Below are 24,191 nucleotides of genomic sequence, written 5' to 3' on the forward strand. Positions count from 1 at the left end.
TTTAATTCCTTACAAAAAAGCAGGAGTGCAGCAACGCACGTACGCCTCAAACAAAATAGTCGCTGGAAAACTATACTTTTTTCATTTAAAGAAACCTGTAAACTTTTTTTGAAAATAAATTTGGGATTAAACTCAAACCATCACCACCCCCTTCCCGGACAGATACCCCAACAACTGACCGAAACAAAAGTTACAAGAAAACTGTTCTAGCGATTCGGAAATAAATATGGTAGTGCCTACTATTTGTCAGATAGTAAAATAAATAACGTGACGTGTTTGTAAACGTGTCACGACAAATAATTCCAAACAAGTTTATAAATATTTGTGTATTATTAACGCAATCAATTAGCAACAAGTATAAAGACGGCTCTGACTTTTTTGCCCTAACATAGTTATAAACAATGTTATTATTCGTTAATGAAAGTGTCCCAACAAATTAATTAAGAGCATTTATATTTTTAAAAAAGGGTGCATTATGTTTAATGGCGGGGTAAAAATTTATTTTGTCTATTTTCTAAATAATAAGAAATGCGTACAAGTATATGTATATTCAAAGGCTTTGTTTATTCGAGTCGAGCATACCTTGGCCTTGAAGCCAAGCGGAAGTTTGATAAAAGAAAGAAAGGGCGGGATTCTATTTTTAAAGCCACGCACTTAGGTGGCGACTGCAAGGCTGAAGAATGTGACAGGTGTCAACGGCAAGATGTCTAGTGGCGAGCGAGAGGGGTGGAGATGAAGCAGACAAATAACCAAGGCGCGCTTCACGCGATCACGCCGTAAATTCCTCAAAAAGACCTCGTTATAGCAGTGTTCTCGCTATTACCGTGCTCGCTATAACAGGATTCTCCTGTATAAGGTTAACTAGATCAGTATTTGGTTATTAAAAACAATTCAAAATACAATAAAGAGGTGTTCACTCTTCGCATTAACCTAAAACATTATATTTCAAAGTATTTTTAAGCTGATCTCAAACTTAGAATATATAAGCGAATTGTTTCGAAAATCAAAATTCAGACTAAAAATATTGATAAGAATGCAAGAGACCAGAACGCGATGATATGTTCAAAGCTGGCTGGCGGCCGTGTACTGTCACTGGCGTCACGCGCTGTGTCACATGCCATCCATAGAGGCACTGTAAATTCGTAAAAACGATATAGGCGCGAATAAAAGCGACAAAATGGTTTATCGACGAATAAACGCTACAATCCCGTTTTTAGAAGTATTAAAATTTCAAGTTATATTAAAATTTTCCAGTAAATTTTAGGTTTACCTAATATTTTTAAATAAACCATTTCTTATTATTAATGGCCTAACCTCATACAATAAAGAACATTCTTTATTTTATGCATCTTCTTACCGTGTTTGAAGATTACCAAATAAACGGTGACGATGACTAGCCATGTAAACAATCAACACGATCTATGAATCTTGTAAATAACACGAAACAATTTAAATACGCGTAGGTTCGCGCGGAAACTTGGTTAACGGCAAACGTAAAGTACGACCCAAACAAATGTAAACGGTTAAAGAGAGACGTTTATTTACGTGCATGAATATTTTCACGAGAAAGAAAGTGAAAACATTGAAGCGGCCATGTTTGCAAACGTGTACGTGCGTGCGTGATATTAACACAAGCAATCAAATTATTTACTGTTAAATGACAACAACTAAAATATAAAAATGCATTAATTTAAGTTTACAACACACGCAGCTTATATTTGGCAACTACAAAAAAAAAATTATGAAAATCTATTTCAGTCAAATTCGTTAGCACTTTAACGGGAAAAAAAGATGGCAGCAATGTAGCTCTATGCTTTTGTCGCTCATTTGTTGAACGTACCTAGTGTTTTGCTAATTTCCTAACCCGAAAAACAAACGGTAATCTGTGAAACTAAAATATTGCGCTGCTATTCACAATAAAATTAAGGTTATTAAAGTCGGTTTTCTGTATCGCGTTCGCGTGCAATGCAGTTAGAACTATATTTTTTTTTTTTTTTTTTTTTACCATTATGGGACGGACAAATCTGTTACCGTGCATTCACGTGCAGAGCAATACAAGTCGCACCATTTCTCCATTTCTATGTTAGTGTCACTAACATACTTATGTGCAAAGCTTGCAACATCCGCATAAACTGGGAGAAAAATTAAAATTAATGCTATATAAACGCTATATGGCAAAATATAAATGCTACGAACAGCCATTATAAACGCTATTTTCCAGTGCCTCTAGCCATCCACTGACGTAGTGCATGCCACGCGCGACTGGCCGGATTAGAGGGGTCATCGCTACCCCCCCTCCCACACTCTACTCCCCCACATCGTCCCGCCTTGGGCTATTATCACCTTTAGCTGCCTGGGAATTCCGGGCTTACATAGGACGCCACCTGGAGTGGCCTGAATTAGCATCGCCATTCTCAATATTTCTGACGGGTTGGCCTGGAATGACGTGACACGTCACAGCCGCTCTCATCTGTTCAAGAAGAGCACCACAGGTACTTAAGCAGCAACGCTGGCCTCCGCAGGGGGCCGCAAGTGGAAGAAAGTACGACATCGGAGAAGAGGGTGAAAGACCACCCTCGAGAGTTGCGCGACGTGGAACGACGGGATCGAGGCGCGGGACTGTGTGTGTGGTAAGGGGTGAACCACTGTTGAGCCTAGCTCCAGTGAGGAGTGCGAACTGTGGAACTTGACAGACATTGAGTGACTTACAAATAAACATTTTTAAGTGCCAGTGATTGGTGATTGGACATTTTTAAGTATAAACATTTATTAGTAATGTTAGTATTAGTAATTAAACAAACTGTAATAAAACTTAACTAGGCTATCAATAACGAACCAATTTTTTCCCAAATAGGTCATAACATTTTGGTGCCAGAAGTGGGATAGCCCTAATTAATAGATTTAGTGTACAGTTGTTTTTTTTTTAAACTAAAATTTGAAGGGAAAAAAATACAAATTTATTTATTTGAGAATTGAGTTAGTTTAAGAACTTGAGTGTTGTAGTAGTAAAGTTAGTATTAGTTTTTAGTAGAGGTTTAGGTTAGCTCAATAGGGGAAATTACATTGCAGTCATAAGACAGTAGTGATTGGCTGGTAGTGTATGTGGACACTAAAGATGGCGGCTGAGGAACTTAAAAACATAATGGCTTTCTTGGCCGAAATGAATTATAAAATAGAGGAAATGAAGAAGGGTTAGGAGGAAATGAATAGTAAAATCAAGAGTACCGGTAACTAAAAGGAAATGAAAAATGGCCAAGAAGAGATAAGGAATAAAATTTATAATAGCCAAGAGGAAATTAAGAATTGCAAAGAATAGACAAAGATGAAATGAAGAAATGGCAATAAGAGATGAAGAAAGCCATGAAGACCAAGAAGACATAAAGAAGAACCAAGAGGAGATGGAGGTGAGGAAGATATGTGTAATGAACTCATGGCTGCTCAAGAAGAATTAAAGAAGATTGATGAAACCATTATTCAGTTGGAAAGGGAAGTTCAGAGTTCGGAGCAAAATCTATCAGAACATGAGAAACCGATGGTGCAACAGATAGCTCAACTAGAGCAGGCCACCGAACAGCGAGTAGCAGCAGTAACTGAAGAGTGCCGTAAGATGATCATTGAAGCTACATCTGCTACGAAACAGAGTAGTTCTTCCAGAGATGTGAAGGTGGAAGGCACAACTGGTCACTCAAAATTCAAGTCACCCACCTTTGATGGACAATCGTTGTGGGCTGTCTATAGGCAACAGTTTGAGGCAGCTGATGAAGTGAATGTTTGGGATGACGAAGAAAAGAATACAGCACTCGTCTTGGCCCTGCGAGGATCTCAACTAGAGCTGCTGCAGACCATACCAGTTCCAGACCAGAAAGACTATGGAATATTAGTAGAGGCCCTTAAGGTAAGGTATGGCGACCTACACTTGGGGAAGTGTATAGATCAGCCCTGAAGACACACCAACAGTGATCTTCAGAAACCCTCCAAGAATTTGACGCCAACATTGAACAACTCGTGCACCTCACCTACCCAGAAGCACCAACAGAGTTCCGCCACCAGTACTTTTATAGGCGGACTCAGAGATGCGGAGGTTCAGCAAATTCTTTGTTTAGCCTGCCACAAAAATATCCGCGTTGCCCTTGTTCACGCCCTGGAAATTGAAGGTGCCTGCATTGCCTCAAGAAACATGAGTATCAGAGCGAGACAGGATGTGATAGAACCTTGCCACCAAGTAAATGGTTGCTCGAGTAGTAATGAAGATATTATACTCAGGACATTAAGGAAGCTGTTGAATGGATCACAGTTTCTGAGAACAAAGGTACGACAGCGATGCTTCTTCTGCAAAGAACTAAGAAACATCCTGCGCAAGTGTCCGAATCGTGGTATGGAAATCCAAAAGAGAAGGACAAAGCTGTGAAGCAATGATTGGACAAGAGAAGAATCTACTGGTCCAAGCAAAACAGAGGTCGCCCACGGTGTCTCACGTGTCGAGAAAAGGGCACGTCCAGCATGACTGCCTGAATCGTGTGAGGAAACCACGAAGAGATCAAGAATGTGTTGATGTGACAATGGGATTAAGGAGGGTGACAACTCGCAGGTTAAAGAATCAGGAAGTCGCCTACGATGTTCGCAATGCCAACAAGGGCATGTTCAATGGAGATGCCCGAAACAGGAAAGTGCTTAGCAAGAATCAGAAGTGCCACGGCAGCAAGTGCAGAAGAGCGAGACCCATAGTAATCGCAAAGCTGACCTATTGTTCTGAAGAGTTGTAGGACGCTGCGATGTTACATATGTCTAGAAGTGGACCATATCCAGTACACTTGCCTAATGCGTAGGATGGCTTCGCAGCATGGAACAACAGCACAGTGTTACCTGTTCGGGATGAACAGGTTTAAGGAGTTATGAACATGATAGACCAGACCGCGATACCAGGATTGGAGTTGGCTGGCGGTCATGCACGGCCACTGACGTAAGACCTGCCACGCGCATCTGACCAGATTACAAGGGTCGTGGCTACCCCCCTCCCTTCCGCTCCTGTGCATCGTCCCGCCTCGGGCTAATATTACCTTTAGCAGCCTGGGCAATCTGGGCTATCAAAAGTTGCTGCATGGAAATGCGTGAATAAACGTCGCCTTCTCAATGTTTCAGGCGTCATGTCGGCGCTGGATGACGCGACACATCACAGCCGCTCTCGTCGAACTGAGAAGGGTGCCACAGGTACTTAAGCAGCGACGCCGACCTTTAAAGGGGGCCGCGACATTCAGAGATTTCCGCAAGTGAAGGAAAGTGCAACATCTGCGAAGAAGGTGAAAGACCTCTTTGAGAATGGCGCAACGCAGAACGACGGGTTCGTGAGACTGCAACTGAGTGGCGCTTGACTGTGTGTGTGGACAGGTGTGAGGTAAGGGGCGAACTACTGTTGAGTCTAGCTCCAGTGAGGAGTGCAAACTGTGGAACTTGACAGACATTGAGTGACTTGCGAATAATTATTTTTAAGTACTATTTATTAGTAGTGATGGGTCGATTCCGATTCCGGAATCGGTCGCTTCCACTGATTCCACTGGAATCGTGGGATTCAGAATACAATGGTTTTGGAATCGACCATGACAGATTCCTGCATTGTTTTTTTAATTTTGCAAAATACATCTCCTACGCAACGTAAGAAAATATTAAAATGCATGCAAATATAATTTTTACACTACATAATAAAATCTTTTTTACGGAACTGATTTACGAATTTCGGTGATTAACGTATTTATTTACTCGCACCGCCATTTTCCCTACAGTACAAATGCAGTATCTACTTTCCCGCTTTAAGCGAAAGCATTTTTCGGAAACTATGTTGCAGCAGCACTGCATTTAATAGTAAACCTTCCAAAAAAATTAGACGAAACCATAAATGTTTAAAGAAAATAATATAAATTTTATTTACTAAACGTTAACTATTTGAAGATGGCAGCTACGTTAGCCATTGTAAACAACCTAATTTTTTGTTTGTGCTACCTGCCATGGTAAGCCATACGGCCATGAACCAAATCTTTGGTGACGTGAACGTGAAAATTAAGATGTTTCACATCTCTGCAGGTTAAACTTAAGAATTATTAATGAAATTTTACCCATATTCACGGTGGATTACTGCTACCATATTAAAATAAGTTTAAAAGCAACATAACCAAATTGCCGTAAATCGGCGTTCTTGTGCGTGTTTAGCGATGCTCGTTTTACATTAGAAATATTTTGGAAAGGCAGTTGGCCAAACTGAATTTCCAAACATTGCTGCTGAAACGTTCGTAAATTTTTATTACTAAACATAAACAATCTTTTGAAAGTAGTTGTGTTAGTTTAGAGGAATTGTTACCGATAAATTTCTGAAATGAATTAAATGTTAACACGCGATTATTTGAAGATTTTATATATTTTGTGTAAGAAAATCTCGCCATAAAATGTGGACATTTTGAGATGCTTAAACATGCACAGATCTTTCTTACTCAAGAACCAAAAATTTATTTTCTCTTTACGGTTGTGAAGAACTGCAAGACTGGATGGATTTATTCTTTTCACCAAGTGAGATAATTAAGTTCTAGGTAATATATTAAAACGTAAGCTTCTCTGACATTTTATTTTAGTGTGGTGCATATTTGTTTCTTATCGTTTCCATCATAATGAGATAATAATGTTTTATTTTTACATTTCCCTCTATTTATTTCGCCCTGGTCCCTTGAAATATGTAAAAACGAGGTTATATTGTCATTTTATTTGGATCATCATTTAGTTGTGCTTGAAAATAAAATTCTTAACCTAACCATACAAACCCTCTTTTTTTACAATAAATAAATTGAGTTGGCAATGTAAGGTATCTAAAGTTGGTTAAGTTATAACATTATTTCCAATTTATGTCATATGACATCTTTGATTATTGGCAGTGTTTGAACACGTGTTTCATCTTAACTATTTGCAAGGTTAAAAGGCCAAATTGTGCTAGAAATTCAAGGTAGCGTAACTTGAGGGTAATGAACATTCTTTTTAACATTATATAAGCTGTATATAATGTTAATTTCTGCACAGAAAATGAAACATAAAGCAAGTAATTTTAAAATCATAAACAACCTTTTTTTCTGAGTATATTACTCTGTTGAACGTCGTCAGACAAAAATTAAGGAATCTGAAACGGATTCGAAGAATCGACCCTTTAATTTAAGAATCGAAAATGGAATCGGTATATTTTAGGAATCGGCCCAACACTATTTATTAGTAATGGAAATATTAGTAATTAATAAAACTGTAATAAAAACTTAATTAGGCTATCCCTTACGAACCCAGTTTTCCCCAAATAGGTCGTAACAATATACACCAATCCCTCACTTAGCACGACTAACGCGTTCCTAAAAACGTTTGTATTATCCAAAATCGTGTATTGTGAAACATTCATCTGCATAAATAGCAAGGCTAATTTATTTAATTTCTTCCAAGATGTGTAGAGAAATATCTTTACCAAATATAATTGCATAAAATAACACTAAACGATAAGTATGTCACATCATTTATATTATAAGCCTACCAACGAATATATGACAAATATGACACCGCGTGATGGGAGATAGTTATCATCAGTCGACTGGTTGACTTGCCCACCCGGGCGTGAACTTCAACTCACGTCGCATACCTTTACACCAACTTTCCAAACCATCCTTTACTGGCAGTGAAACTTATATTACTGTCTGGATATTTACATTTTATTTTTTTCAAAAATTGAAGTACTTATTTATGTTATGACAGCTTGGCTCACATTAATCCTGACTTGATGCAAGTTTTTGGACATACGCCATTGCTAAGCACTTTTTCTGTAGAAGAAAACTAAAAAATAAAAAAATAAATAAAAATACCCAAAAGACAAAAAGCAAAAATTGCTGTTAACAGGATATTAACACCACAAAAAAACTTACATCAAGTCATGCAATCCCATGGCACAAATCTTTCAAAGATAATATCACATTAATCCTGTCAGGTCCTTGATTTTTTTTTTTCTTTGCACCATTCATTTAACAACCTATTCCATCTTGTATCCATTCAGATAAGTTACAGTTTTTGTTTTATTGTTAGGGACATGAACTTTTCGGTGTGTGAAAAAATTGAAAAGTGTGTTAAAAAAAATCAAAAGCAGTGAAACATATTTTTGACCATTTAGCAAGAGAAAAATATTAAATCAAGTAATATAACTAATAATATAATAATCAAGTCTTCTGATGCATTTAATAACATAATACAATCAATCTAAAGTAGAACAACATAAAATAAGCAGCAGAATTCACATTTGTTCACTAACAAAAATTTGCAACTTTATAATATAAACTACAAATTATCAGTATATATAAAACCAATAATTAAGACAGTAACTTAAAAAATGGAATTTTTTCTGCAAGGAACAGATGCTAACAATAACAGAGAAATGCAACTTTTTAACAATTCATTCATCATTCATGTTGCTCAAATTCCAGTGTCATTAGTTCTGCATTTTTGTCCAACAGATTATGTCTCCTGTCTGTAACAACTGTATTGTATGATGAAAAAAATCTCTCGCTATATACATTGGAGCATGGAATCCAGATACTTTTTAGAGAAGCAGATGCAAACTCGGGGAATTCATTTTTCATAGCGAAAAGAATGTCCACCACCTCCACTCGCGAATCTCAAGTTTTTTCTTTAACCAAGTCTTTCATTCGTGTGTAACTTTGAGCAATGTCCGTACACGTGACCAGTGTGCGACTTGTGGCGTATGGGGATGCTTCCAAGTGCTCAATCATTTTGATCAAACTTTGAAGATGCTCCTTCACAAAATTAGCTTGCACTATAATTTTTTTGTATCCACTTGTGACAAAGAATTGAAATATTCAATCCCTGCGTTTGGCAAATCTTGAATATCCTCGGAAGTAAAAAACTCATTCATGTCTGTAATATACTCAGAAGAGTATATTACAGATTGAAACCAACTGTTCCACTGAGTCAAGATGGGCAGGAGAAACTGAGTGACATTTTTCTCTCCGTTTGGATATTTCTCCATCAAAAATTTTGAATAGAGATGTTTCCTCTTCCTAGTGTTGAGGAATGCTGACTTAATCTTGCTGATTGCAGAGTTTAGTTCAGTCAACACTTTAAGGCAGATGCTGCCAACATTTGTGTGCCCAGCACTGAATATGCAGCATATGATCACCCAAAACTACTTGCAAAGAAGTACTGCACTTTGTCATGTACCGAGCACTGTCACTTACAAATCCCACTACCGAATCATAATGTACATTATACTCTTTCATGGAGTCCAACACTGCTCGAGCAGAGTGTGTTGCATTAGCTTGCTCAAGAAAATGTACCCCGGTCACAAAGGTCTTCTGTGTGTCGGTAGGCTCCAACAGACGAAACAGTACAACAAACACACACTTTCCTCTTCTGTCTGTAGTTTCGTCTGCTAAAATGCAAATGGACTTCCCATGAACTTCTTTTTTCAAACTTGCTGCTCTTTCCTCCTTTAATAAAGGGACGTATTTCTCTCTTAAAGTCTTTATAGATGGCAGATCTCCAGAACCTGTGGAAGACAAGCAAAAAATACAGTTTTTTTAAAAAACAACATAAACAAGTAACGTACAATAAAAAAAAAGATAATGCAGAAATTGCAATATGGGTAAGTTAAGTGACTTAATTTTTAACCGTTTTCACTAGTTGACACATTTCATTTCCCAGACGTCACATTTAAAATAACCTGCAGTTTAACTAAAATAATTCTTAGATAAATAAATAAGTGTACAAACCTTCAATATACGGTATTTATTCATCCAACTAGTAATACTAGGATTTTGTAGTTTTTCTAGTGGGATGTTTGCTTTTACGAATGCTTCTATGCGAGACTTCTTGTGTTTTTCACCATTAATGTGTTTTAATATTGAGTCTCTACGATCCCAGGTGACTCTGCAATTACAATACTTAAAAAATAAATCTGATTTATCTGTAGAATACAGACCATCAGAAGAGAATTATTTCTCCCTATCAATAGCAGTAATATCTTTTCTAGGCATGGCGATGCAAAATAAAAATTTACATCTGAATATATATACAGTTTTTATTCACATGCAATTAGGTATCACTCAAATAAACGTCCTGCTTAAACCATTATTTTTAAACAAACAAAATGTTTATGTTCAACCAACTAGTCAACGACCCAATGTTTGTTATTCGACAGACTTGCGCTGTTTTGCGCTCGCGTTTAATCACCAGACAGATAACACACATGCAGGGGGCTGGTTGTTATTTCGAAATGGTATAGTGACCTTTGCAAGTCTGTAAAAAAATATGTTTGAAATTTCATTCCTGTGCATGAAGGTACATGGTTGAATATCTAAAATAAATAATTTTACAAAGAATTGTTAACGTTTAAAAAGATTGTTATTGCAGTTAAACCCAACAAAAAGATTTCAAATCGTTACACGATCTTTGACATGTTTGAAATAATCTATTTATGTCACGTGTCACGTGTTAGCAATCGATTTCTCTCGCCTACTCTTTGGCTTATCCAACTACCGTCCCCGTCTCAGTGAGATGCTTCATTGTCTTTCGTTTTCAAACATTTTGTGCTTTATTACGGAGTTTGCAGCATCCTACAACGAACCCTCAGGACGTTTGGCGAGACCAAAATTAACTACAGACTTTACAGAACCAGAGGGATGCCGATATTCACTACAGTTCCTGATAGCATTACCATTGCTGTAGTTTGCAGTATCAGTAAAACCCTTCCATTACCAGTGTTGCTGGGGGGAGCTGAATTGTTGCCCGTGGGATGGGCAGCCATTCAGGATTTTTCTGGCAATGGTTTGTTTGTACAGCGACTGGAAGGGCAGCCCATCAGGAATTTTTCTGACAGTGGTGTTTTTGAAAGGTTGTCTGAATTGTTGCCCCTTGGATGGGCAGCCCATCAGGATTTTTCTTACAGTAGTGTTTTTGAAAGGTTGTCTGAATTATTGCCCCTTGGATGGGCAGCCCATCAGGATTTTTCTGACAGTGGTGTTTTTGAAAGGTTGTCTGAATTGTTGCCCCTTGGATGGGCAGCCCATCAGGATTTTTCTGATGGTGTTTTTGAAAGGTTGTCTGAATTGTTGCCCCTTGGATGGGCAGCCCTTCAGGATTTTTCTGACAGTGGTTAGGTTAGGTTAGGTCAGGTCAGGTCAGGTCAGGTCAGGTCAGGTCAGGTCACTTTACAAACTAACCACTGTCAGAAAAATCCTGATGGGCTGCCCTTCCGAGGGGCAACAATTCAGACAAGCTTTCAAAAACACTACTGTCAGAAAAATCCTGATGGGCTGCCCTTCCAAGGGGCAACAGTTCAGACAACCTTTCAAAAACACTACTGTTAGAAAAATCCTGATGGGCTGCCCATCCAAGGGGCAAGTTTTCAGGATTATTTAAACTCTTAAAGGAGCGTGTTTTCAGAAATTGGATGGGCTGCCCTTCCAGTCTCTGTACAAACTAACCACTGTCAGAAAAATCCTGAAGGGCTGCCCTTCCAATGGGCAACAATTCAGTCGCCCCTGTTGCTGCATACCACCTAAATGTCCAGAGAAGAGAAGAAGATTAGCTCCCGACTACAGTAGCTAGTTCAGGCATTATTGTGTGTCCTCCCACACTACTCAGACTAACAAAGTTATGAACTACGGTTGTCTACAACAAATATATGCCTACAACAATATATGTCTACAACAAATATATGCCTGGTAATGATCTTTGCATTAGCCACATTAAGAACCTTCAGTCAATACTAATATTTAAATAAAATTAATATATCATTATCATTTGTTTATTCTTGAAGTACAGAGGAACCGTATTGAATTAAAACGTAACTTTTATACAGAGATACCAGGAACACACAATATACTTCGAATTTTATATACAATAGTAACCACCACATTTTTCCCCTTACACATCCAGTGGCATGCTAGCTGGGATAACCGGTTGGTAAGTGCACCAGCAGCATTCAGTCCTGACGCCTATGAGGGAAAAGAGAGAAATAGTAATATATATTCCATAATTGGGCGCAAAGCATAAACTGAGATCTTTACAGAATTGGCGCCCAACACATAAACTGAATTCCCACAGTACAGCATAAACAGTGAGAGCTAAGATTCTTCCACAATCTGAATCAGCTGTTCTTTCCATTCCGGTATTTAATGCCAAATAATTCCCGCTGGCACAACTAACAGCATCAGACTTGTATAAAAGTTTGATAGAGTCCTTATTTCGTGCAATCGTACGCACAGTTGACTTGCTTGAAACTGAAGTGCGACTAACATAAATGTGGCCTTCATGATATTCTGCATGCCGTAATACTTCTAGTTTTGTCTCAAATACTTAAACACGATGCATTATGCTTTTACTTTGAAGCCATGATTCCAACTACAGGTGCTTGCGCACATACAGTTACCGGCTGACAAGTGGGCAGACGTTGCTTGTGTTTGTGCGTTCTGGCTAGACCCAAGTTCATTACGGCCCAGTCTGAGGCCGGGCAACAACTGTACGACACGGCGGCATACGCGCGGATGTAAAAATATTAGGTCCTTTATACTTCATAGCCACAACTGAACTTGCCATAGCTGATGTTTGTTCAATAGTCGATGGCGTAGTCAGACCTGTGATGGCACCTCTTCCTCCCTCGTACGGCTAACTGTATGCCACGGTACAACTGTTATTTACCGATTTGAAGCAGATTTTGTGGCGTCATGCCTTTTTTTTTCCTGTGGCAATTTTGTGTTAACTGAAATTTACAGACATGCTATTCAAGACTTTGGCAGTAAAATTAACATTGCGCTAAATGAATTCGCACAATCTGAAGACGTGCTAAGTGAGTGATTGGTGTAATCTAATTTAGCATTGTTGGCACTGATTTATATATTATTCTTGCAATTCAAGTGTAATTTTTTTCTTTATAATCTTAATGTACTTGGTTTTACAACACACAATGTTTGCTTGCATGGTTTGTTAATATTGTAATTGGCCTTTAACATAGGAATGGCCACAAATCTTAACATTATATACAGGAAAATAAACCACCAATACGTGAAAGGAACTGAAATATGCCATATTGTTTCAACTATGTTTGCGCCAAAACAGTTTGTTCCGTTATTATTTGAAATGTCTTCTTTGTGAAAGCAGAAATTACATATAAAAATGTTTAAATCAGCCAGTCATGAACTTTAGGAATTATGTTTTAAAATGCACTATACTTTAATGAAGACAAAAATATCCAAATGAAATTATGGCCTAAAAATTGTCGAAACTAAAATATAATTTTCAATTTTTCTCTCTCCCAAAATTCATTGTAACTTTACTCTATGACATTTTTGTGTTTAATAAAAATGAGTCTTACTAGAGAGGTGGTCATAAACTATGTACAAGAATTGAATAATTTAATTATAATGTTGAAAAATTTACGTAGTTTCCAGAATCAATACATATCTTTAATCTACTTATATAATTACATATCAAATGTATTGGATCTTGGGGAATGGTAATAGCGTAAGGAAAAAATATACCTAGTAAACTTCAGGCTTGTCTGTGTTGAATTCTTTTATTAATTACCTTTCCTCTTATATTTTTTTAGAATCTCAGTTGTTTAAAAATCTAGTTTTTTTTTTATTTTTGAGGATCTGGCTGGGTCCATTCATAATATTTACATTTTCAGAATATCACAAATTTTTTTATGTCAAAATTTTTCCTAAAATGTTAAACAAATATCCTCTGAACATTTATGTTTATAGAGAAACTTCCTGTAGTAGGTTTCAAATGGCCATTGCAATAAGCAGGTACAGAATATTAAAAAGTAAGTGTTTAAACCTTCGTTCATTATTGCTGCCAAAGTTTTAAGAACCTGTCCCGAAACAACAATGTTCTCGCTTTAAAAAACTGTAAATCTTGCTTAGTTGCCTTTAAATAACATTTTGAATCAAGTATCTGTATTATGTATTTAATCAAAAAATCTGCATGTGCAATATTGCACAAATGCTTGATTTTTATTAGTTTTGTGTTGTTTTCAGTAGTTTTAATATATGATTCAACAAATATTTAATTAACTGTATTGTGTAATAAACAACAGTTGCCACATAGTCAATACATTTTCTAGAGGAACCAACTGTGAACAAATGAATTATGTATGAGGGATGACAATATTTCTCCAACATTTTCTGCTATAAATCCTGTCAGCTTATGTTTTAGGAACTGTTTCAGAGTTATTCTGTGTAAAAGTTTATATTAACCAATGTCACCACTAAGTACTTCATTTGCAATTAATTAATGCTACCGAACTCAATGCTGCACTGTTATTCATAAAGTAAATTCGAAAGGAGGCTACAACGTTGGAATGCCTAGAACACTGTTGCAGGAACAGGTTGGCACTGTGGCGGGCTGGGCTGGGCTGGGCTGGGCAGGGCTGGGCAGGGCAGCACAAGGCTTCAAGGTTGAAACTGTCGGCAGGCAACCCGGCATGCTCAGTGCCGCTTCATCCTCCTCTCCATTCGCCGCTGCTTCTTCTCATCCACATCTGGCTGTGCGGGTGTTTGCTGGAAGAACCACGGTCCCAAGAAGTTGGTCCACAGCATCCAGAACCCGCGCGCAGGAGCCTGCACACAAGTGCAAACCACGCCTGACTCATAGTTCTCATAAGCTTGACCATATCATCTGTAAAACTACATGTCAATTGGAATATGTGTGCTGTGGACTGTATGATAGTATTTTACTGAATCCAAACCCCTTTACTTCGATCCGTGGGAGTTCCACATTTTATTAGTCCATGATGTGCAACCACACACTGCCTGGGTGGCTTCTATAGTAGAGCTGTAAAAATTTGTATGCCAAAATATCTCATTCAGCTGTAAACATAGCAAAAGGTCTTTACTTCACATGTCCGGGACCACAGCCAAGTTGGATTACTGAACGTTAGTATAGTTTTCATAGTTAAGTGTGAAATGTAACCCACTAAAAATCAAGAATCACTGTACTAAAATGAAAACCAACCATAATGATAAACTCTGAGAAAACTAAAAATACCCGCAGCACAGCTATGCAATTAAGGTCAACAGCCAGAACCCATCTGAAAAAATCTGACTGCAAGCAGCTTGATTGTTGCCAGCTATTACATAATAAGCAAAACAATAGAATGACAGTAATAGACTTTTCACTGTATTTAAATTTATACTGCATATTAACGAGTATAAAACTCAATTATATCAGGATCATTAATGTGTACAATTAAAGGCAGTTAGAAGGAACACCCGATTAATTTATACATTTATCAATCACTGTTCAAGAGAATACATAATACTGCTTATCTTTCCTTTTTATCTTAATTGATGCTAAAGTTATCCAAATGTGATAGTAACGTACAGTTTACTGTGCTGAGCACAGTTACTAAACTGTTCTGTCATCTAATCATGTACAGTACTCCAATACCGTTGTGTTTATTGCAACATGAATGTTGCCTTTGTTTCAACTATGAGGTGAGAAAGTAGCACTGGCGGAATGAACGGATAGGAGGAATGGGAACACCCCAAGAAAACCCACCAGCTTTCGGCAACGTCTGCCACATATCCAACTTGCGGAGTATCCGGGTTTGACTCGGAATCAAAGCTGGATCGCCTTCGGGAGGCGAGTGGCCTGTCCACTATCACCACGAAACCTCGTTGGTCACTATTGCAGCACTCATGGACTACAAGACTGCTGCGGCAGTGTGTTTCTATTTGAGAAAATGGCAATTGGCTTAACCTTGCAACATATGGCTTGAAAATAAAAATATCAGTGGTTAAAAACTACTCAATAACAGGCAAAAGTCTTGAGTTAAATTGCAACATTGTGTTGTAACATATTTTATCATAATGAACTACATTGCTGCAAAATGTACGCCAATAATTTTTAATGATTCATACAATTTTTTTTTAAATAAAATTATTTCCCTAACCATTTACAAATTTAATGCAACTATAATTACATACATTTCTTAAATAACACTTACGCCTATGAATATGAATATTTTTATGAACTCACAAGCAGCCACAACAGCCAGAAGTAGTTGGAAATAAGTGACAGCAACTGACAACCCGATGTCAAGATGATCAGATCTTTAACATGCCTGTAAAAAATCATGAAACAATTACTTCTTTAGGTTAGTACTATAGCTAGGCAAGATCCTTGTTTTTCGGAGAAAACCGGGAACGTGTCTCCCAAAAGTCTAGCAGGAAATTACTTTTTGCTCTTTCTCAAATTTATTCTGGTAGGATATATGTTCATTTGACAAACTTGTTGGTAACAAACTATTTTCAAAGAAAGCATTGCACTGATTCAATACATGCAAGTGCTCGAAAACACACCTTTTATGGCTGTTTTAACTTGAAATATTAACGGTAGTATAAAAACTATTCACAGGCATAATAGTAAGCAAGCAATTTATTTAGCTTTTGAAACACCAAATAAAGTTATTTCCCAACTAAAAACAGTTTTGTAGTCTTATGTGCAAAAACTTTCAAGCCTAACTTAGGCCTATTTCTTTATAAAAGTAATCAGAAATCTTGGTTTGCTTGCATCTTTGAGTGTTCATGCACATGATCTGCTTCTCTAAAGTATAAAAATTATCAAAAACACCATCACAGTTTTCACTGTTTCCAATGTAGTCTCGCAGAGTTTGAAGAGCAGCAAGAGCATCTTTACTCGTGGGTGTTGTCACTTCTTCATCATCATCATCTTCATCAGTATCCTGTTGAGAAGTACTGACATGGCTTTCTACAATATCTTTTATATATTGCACTACCAAAGTGATCACCTGACTGTCCACATCCACGTAATCTTGAAATAATTTCTCCTGCAACACCCTCTCATGTCCTTCAACATCTTCAATGTCACTGTAATCATCTTCACTGAGAGTGTAAGCCTTTTCTGGGAACACAAATCCAGCTTTTGCAAAGCAGTTTTGAATTGTTCACTTCTTTCCAGGCTCTTGCACTAAAATGCAATGCAATCAGCAGATTTATCTTCATCAAAGAAGGGTCTTTTCCAACATCAAGTATTGTTACTGCCATTGAAACTAGGTATCTGCGGTACAACAACTTGAATGCCTGAATGATACCCAAGTCAAGGGGCTGTAGCTCACTCGTGCAGTTTGCTGGGAAGAAGACAATATCAGTGTTGCGAAGCTGGATGGGTGTTTTGTGAGCAGAGCACTGATCTATGAAAAGAAGAACTTTCCTATTTTGCAAAGCCATTTTTGAATAAAATGCATGCAACTGGCTCTGAAACAAAGCATTGGTCATCCAGGCTTTGGTGTTTGCTTCGTACTTTGTTGGGAGTGACTTGATGTTTTTAAAACACTGAGGTTTCCTCACTTTGCCAATGACATAAAGGGGGAATTTTTCACTTCCATCTGCATTGGTATGCAGTAACACAGTAATCCGTTGCTTACTGAGCTTACCTCCGTGACACGTTTCCCCTTTAAAAATTAAGGTTTTACCTGGTAGAACATTGAAAAACAACCCTGTTTCGTCAGCATTGAAAACATTTTTCCGGTCGAACCCAGCAATTTATTCCTGTAGCTTTTCCTTCCAATGTTCCACAGTCTCCATATCCACACTTTTGCCACAAACCACCTTGTAAACAAAATCGTGATGCTGCTTAAACTGATCAATCCATCCATTGGAAGCTGAGAAATCTTGAATTCCCAGCCTAGAGGCAATAACACGTGCTTTTTCTCTCAGTATTGTACCATTTATTGGTAAATTTGCGGCACATGCACCAGAAAACCACTCAAGAAGAATATCTTCCAGCTGTTTGAATTTCGAGTCCTTCACATATTTACGTTTTTTAGCACTTGGCCCACATCGTGCGGCATTTGCAGTGATGATTTCTCGGCTTTTGACGATGGTGTTAAGTGTACTCACAGGGATTGAAAGTTCTTTCGCAAGGTCCACACATGATCCAACATATTCGTCGAACTTAGCAATTATTTTAATTTTATCAGCAACTGTGGTAGTTTTTCGCTGTTTCACTGTCTCCATTTTCTCACAGATATTAATAACGACAAAGAGTTAAAGATGTGTCCAATACATTTACCGCTAAAGTCAATGATACTACCAGCGCTCGTAGCGGAAAGCTGTGGAAATAGAAGTTATTGTGAATTGTGCAAGGTTACTTGCACTGTTCACGGCACGAACGCATTCACATACGCAGCTTTTGATGTATCGTTCTTCTATGGCTGTCATGTTTCGATGTTTGTAAACACTGAACGAGACATTAATAAGGAATGAAGAAACTTTTCCGACGTAACAAGCGTGAAAACGAAATATACCGCCTTATGGAAAATAAATTGGGCCAAAAACAAAGGAGGTAAATAACGGGAAAACGTAAATACCGTTAACATAAATACGGGGTTTCACTGAAACTGTATTAGAATGTATTCTCATCCATGATTGAAAATACATATTTTAGACATGTTAAAAACGTAATAATAAACAGTTGTTTGGTTTGACAAAATGGGCTTTGACCATGACCGCATTAATAAAAATACAGGAACTGTTTTGCTATAGACAAAAGGTGAAAAAGGTAGTTGAATGATGTTTAAATCAATCTAACACCATGTTCAAACAGAAGTAGCTTACTTATTGCATTTATCTATGACAATATAAAGTTGCTACCTGCACACTGAATGAAACATAAACGGTACCAGAATTTTGTGGAAATTTGTTTGTAAATATTTTGTTATATTGTCAAATGAGTACGTAGCCGTCACTAATAACTAGTAAATCATTTGAGTTAAAAGTATAAATATGACCTAATTTCATCACTAATTCATCAATTATGCTTTTTTGTTTTAATTTTGCAGTTATAAAATTAAATAAGGTTAACCTTATTTCATTGTACAATTATTATATTTGGATCTAGACAAAAGAAAGGACATTTTTCCTTTGAAATAGTATGAAAATTATTTACAATTTGTAATCTCAAATAATTCCTGACCCCATCCTATTTCCTGCTGACATTTTTTTTTTCCTGTCCAAAATTTCCCCAACCCAAAATCTGTATCCCGCCCAGCTCTTCTTAGTACCATTTCCTAGACCCTTTGGTCCTGATGATGATGTATGACACATGATAAATTTGTTGAAGATAACGGGCATGATCTCCTGCTGCACTGAAAAATATTCCAGCTGTGACAAAAGTGGTTTATGCCTAAGGGCTGTGTGGCTTTTCCCTCCCATCATAACTAAGTGTGACACAGGTCCATGCCCAGTATCAAATTTTAACTGGTAAGCTATTTCAGATATGTATATGTAGTCTTAGTATTTATTATTTAATTATAAATGTGTAATAAATTAATTAAAGCTTAATATTTTGTCCACACTGGCGTCACTAGAGAAGAAGGGTGATGAGACTAGCACAACTAACTGACGAAATGAATGGGTCGGGGAAACAGGAGCACCCTGGGTGAAGACCCACCGACTCACTGCATCATCTGACATGTCTCAGTTTGTTTAAAATCAAACATAAAATCCAAATTCTTAGCCGACATGAATTCCTGTTAAAAGTCATAGCTAAAATGCTTTTGTCTCGTTTATCTTTAAAGGAGGGGGGGAGAAAGGGGCCATATTTTACTTTGCAAAAACAACTCTCCTCCTCCCCCTTTTCTCATCACATTTTCACTTCCATAAGGGGTGCCATCAGCTACATGCAGACTAACCTACTCGTATCACCCTGATGATGCTGAAGGCAGACTGGTGATGCACTAGTTACCTGTAAATATCATCTGCGGAGGAGCAAAGAAACTTGCTACCCCACACTATTTAACCCTTTGCTCAGCATGTCTATTCTGTGTTGTTAGAGCTGAATGGGTGGCAATGGAGAATTTATTGAACGTGGAATGCCATGCGTAACAAGCATGCAACCCACACTCCACTCACTCTGCAATGCCTCCCTCCATGTTGAGATCCACGCCCGGGTCCAACAACTGGCCGGAGTCTGCGTACTTGGGCCGGGCCATGTAAGACATGAACTGGTAGCTTCCTGCGTACACCACTAGCGAGAATACAAACAGCACCTGGGAACATACGCATCCTACCATGTACCTATAATCGGGAGCATACACACAAGGGGATAAATTCCTCTCATCCCCGCCCCCTGCATTAGAAAATTGCTCTTTGGAAAGGCCACACATTTGCTTTACCACAATACAGTAATTATTTTGGTGGACCTATCTTTCTTTTAACTCAGTGTGTCCATACAAATCTGAAGTAAAATATCCAAAATTTCAAATTTTTCTTTAACTTTTATGAAATAGGCCTAATTGACCTATTTTGCAGTTTTCTGAACAAACTAAAGATAATCCAGCTCCCACCATCCTTATAGCTGGCCAAGTTCTGTCTCCACATTCTTTCTTTTTATATTAAAAATTTTATTTGTCATAATCAATTGCCAAAATAAAAACCAAATAGTGCAAATGCAAAAACACAGTAAGATGATACTATACATATGTACTGTATATATGTGTATGTGTGTGTGTGTGTGTGTATGTATGTATGTATATATATATATATATATATATATATATATATATATATATATATAGAGAGAGAGAGAGAGAGAGAGAGAGAGGAGATTTATAGTCCTTGCATACACCATTTTATAGTGTGTATGACTATGCATTAAAAACACCATCCCCTCTCTCTCTTTTTTCCTTCCCCCTCCCCCCCCCCCTACACACAAACACACACACACACACACACTATCTGGGTCAAGGCTTAGTGGAGAATAAAATTTACCCCACAAATTACTGTCAGAAGGGAATTTCCATGACTATTCCAGGATTTAAATTAAATACCCCACTATTGACCAATACCAACATTCCTAAGTTGACATTGCTAACATTAACTTTCTCCTCTTCATTTTTCTTTAGCAATATTAGTTTCAATTTACATGGACATTTTTAGAAGCAGTGACTAAGATATACCTTCAAATGTGTACACTTTCAGGAAATATATTTTTAAAAACATTTAAAGTAAGTAAATATATAAAGAACATTTTAATTTTCAAATTACATTTTTACGGTTAGTTATTCTTCTAAAAAAAATAAAACAAAGACGGATTCATTAACCACATAAAAAATGTAAAATGTTCATCAACTATGAAACACCAGCCATATCAAACACAAAATATATGTCGGCTGTAATCAAAGAATTCCTAATCCATTACAACGTGACTCAAAATGGTATGTACCTACCTACTTTAAATCCAATGTAACAAAACAAACATTTCCTATTACAATTACTTATTCTAATAAAACCATAAATATGAAATATAAGGATTAAAAATTCCTTACAATATAGTCTTATTTAAACACATTTAATTATTACAAGACCAAAGTTCTCCAAAAAAAAATTTTTAAAAACCCACACTGGTAAACCATGAAAGTCATTCATTGTGTGTATTCACTGGTATTGTAATGTAAACTCTAAACTGTTATTTTTCACAAACCATTAGGAACTAAGCACCTTCATTTCAGGGTTAATTCTGGAACGTCTCATGTATATGGAAAACATGTATTTCTATTTATCGTGGGGAAAAACAATGAATGGCGGCGTCAGCATAAAAGCACAGGTATTGTAATGTAAGATATAAACATGTACTTTTTTCACAAACTAGTAGAAATTACGAAACCATCCCTTCTGAGAAAATTTAAGAATGTGTAGTGTGTGAAAACAATGTTTCCCTATTTTTTTCTTTCCGGTCTAAAAACCTAAGCTGTCCAAGTATTACCAAAACTTTTAATGATGCATGTGAAATGTGTAAAGAAGCTACAATTATTTCTCATTACCACATACACACACACGTTTTCACTTATTAAACTATAGCACAGTAAAAGCAAATACACTTTTAAATTAAATTATTAAGAATATCACATATTTTCATGAAAAACCTTTTTTTTTTTATGAAAAGAAGCACGATGAATATTTTGTTGGTAAATATGTAGTTGGGCAATATTTGTTAAAAAAAAATTTTAAATTCTGAAAATACTTTTTATTCTATGCTTTTTAACTTCCTCTTTTCATAAAACCCGGCAGAGATAAGAAATTACAAATACTTTAGGAGATATTGCCATTCTTATTTTGCAATACAAGACCTGTGCAATCATTCGACCATCGTAATTTTTTATTTTGCTGTGTCTTCGTGAATGCCTAATTAATTAAAATAGTCGATTAGGTCAGATCAGTTACATTATAAATACTGTCAAACTAAACGGACATTAAAATTAATATGAATTAATTTTAATGGTTGTTTAGTTTTAAAGTATTTATAATGTAACTGACCTAACAAACCGGGACAAAGGATGAACAGTAGGAACTCACATAATATATATTTTTTTTACTTATTACTAGCGCAACAATATCCAAATAACAAACAAAACATTAAAATTTGAAACGTAAAAAACTCACCTAAGTTAGAGGCGGGTGAACACCGCAGGAAAAAAAAAAGTCATACTCATAAACAAGAAACAATGGTGCACGCTGCATGAATGCAAAGGTATTGTGATGAAAATTAAAAAATTCTATATCTCCTAAAGTATTTGGAATATCTTATCTCCGCCAGGTTTAATGAAAATAAGTTAAAGAGCATAGAATAAAAGTATTTTCAGATTTTTTTTTTTTTTCACATATCGCCCAACTACGTATTTACGCTTGCATTTCTGCATGTTGTATCCTTACCCTCTTACATTTCTTGTTAAGTTTATAAACCCATCCTTAACATTATCTATTAACATTCGCATGCATAAATCACGTAAGACAGATAATCCAAAGAGGCAGTTATTCAAAATTACACTTACAATTGTTTGCCAAGTGTAAGAATCTGAAAATACTGATGTCACCAGTAAGAAACCTCCACATGCTATAAACACCATGTTCCTGTAATAGTTGAGTGTAGAGACATTTTCTTCAAGTATCTGTTTCTGTCCTTTTGTCCCTTGCTTTCCTTTTTGGGGCTATAACAGAAGACCATTAAAAATAAATCAATAGGGGCGTTTAGAAATTTTGGGGTTATGTATGACATTTTTCGTAGGTCTAACATATAATTGAAAAACAGTTCATATTTGTATCCAAATTAATTCAACTTACAGCCATCCCTAAATAAATATACTTCAAATAAATAACTTGTTAAAATTAAGTACACACGCACTAAAGTATGTAAGGCACTCGAACAGACGAACATGCAGCAGAACACAGAATCGAAAACTCAAGGAAAATACGAACAATTGAATGCTCAAAACCTCCACCACGTTCCACGTAGAAAACAAAAAACCTGTTTGACAGGGGACGCGGATTTGTGTCGAAAAGAATAGTGACTATTCCGCCTAAACAATGGCAAAAAACGGATTTGTGTCGAATCGGAATAGTCACTATTCCATACAAGATTTAAATCTCACAAATTGGCACGGACTTAAGCCGACCCGGAATAGTCACTATTCCGGTTCGACACATTTCCGTGTAGTGAAGATTCCGGGTATGGTGGAAGTCGGGTTTGTTGTATGCGGAAAAGTGTCGAATTTTTTTCTATGGAATTCATGTAGTATGGTCAAAGATGGTCCGATCCGGATTTTATTCTAATATGAATTTTTCAAGTAGTACCTACATAACGACGTTAGAGTGCAGTGTTCGCGTGGTTTAGCAACGCCATCTGTCAAGTTACTCATAACTAATTGTTGAAGCTCATTGCGAATTATCACTAATTTATTGTGTATCTCGATTTCTATTTGCACACATGATTTATTTTATGCCTGTACTTTTTAAGTGCATAAGTTGTCAATTCATACACTGACTATGTTTCTTTATTTTCTGTGCAATACAGAATAAATTTTTACTTTTAAATATAAAAAATAAATGTGTCTGAAACATCAAAACTGCCAATCTCCTGTTCCACAATATCAGACCAAAAACTTGAATTAAAACCGGTTGACACAGCTCGACAGCAGTTCTAGATCACGTACGGCATGTATTATGTGGTATAATAATATGTTGCACATATTTGTAGTGTCCCGCACATGGTGATGTGATAATTATAAAACTGACTTAGTGGTAGACGCGCGAGCCCTATTTCATTAAATATATTGTATTATATTTACTAACAAGATGCGTAGAATTCAT

General features: G+C 36.8%; 2 protein-coding genes across 4 annotated transcripts in view; one reads left to right on the plus strand and one right to left on the minus strand.

The window, feature by feature from the left end:
• LOC134538280 (threonylcarbamoyladenosine tRNA methylthiotransferase) overlaps positions 1–14,745 on the plus strand; it is a 63,396-nt gene extending 48,651 nt beyond the window's left edge. For 2 of the 3 annotated variants that reach the window (XM_063379472.1, XM_063379455.1), the window contains exon 11: positions 14,497–14,745. The gene's annotated coding sequence lies outside the window, so the exon portion shown is untranslated. Of the gene's footprint in view, positions 1–5,139 lie in introns of all 3 variants that reach the window. The other variant, XM_063379463.1, reaches the window with a different exon arrangement.
• On the minus strand, positions 11,814–23,549 carry LOC134538295 (transmembrane protein 208). Its single transcript, XM_063379485.1, has 5 exons — positions 23,166–23,549; positions 22,877–23,032; positions 19,959–20,095; positions 16,063–16,147; positions 11,814–14,642 (listed from the first exon to the last, which is right to left on the minus strand). Exons 1-5 carry the CDS (start codon positions 23,169–23,171, stop codon positions 14,511–14,513), a joined length of 516 nt encoding a protein of 171 aa, XP_063235555.1. The 5' UTR covers positions 23,172–23,549; the 3' UTR covers positions 11,814–14,510.
• Positions 23,550–24,191: the final 642 nt, after the last annotated feature.

Source organism: Bacillus rossius, chromosome 1, assembly GCF_032445375.1.
Source record: "Bacillus rossius redtenbacheri isolate Brsri chromosome 1, Brsri_v3, whole genome shotgun sequence".
Taxonomy (NCBI): Eukaryota; Metazoa; Arthropoda; class Insecta; order Phasmatodea; family Bacillidae; genus Bacillus; species Bacillus rossius.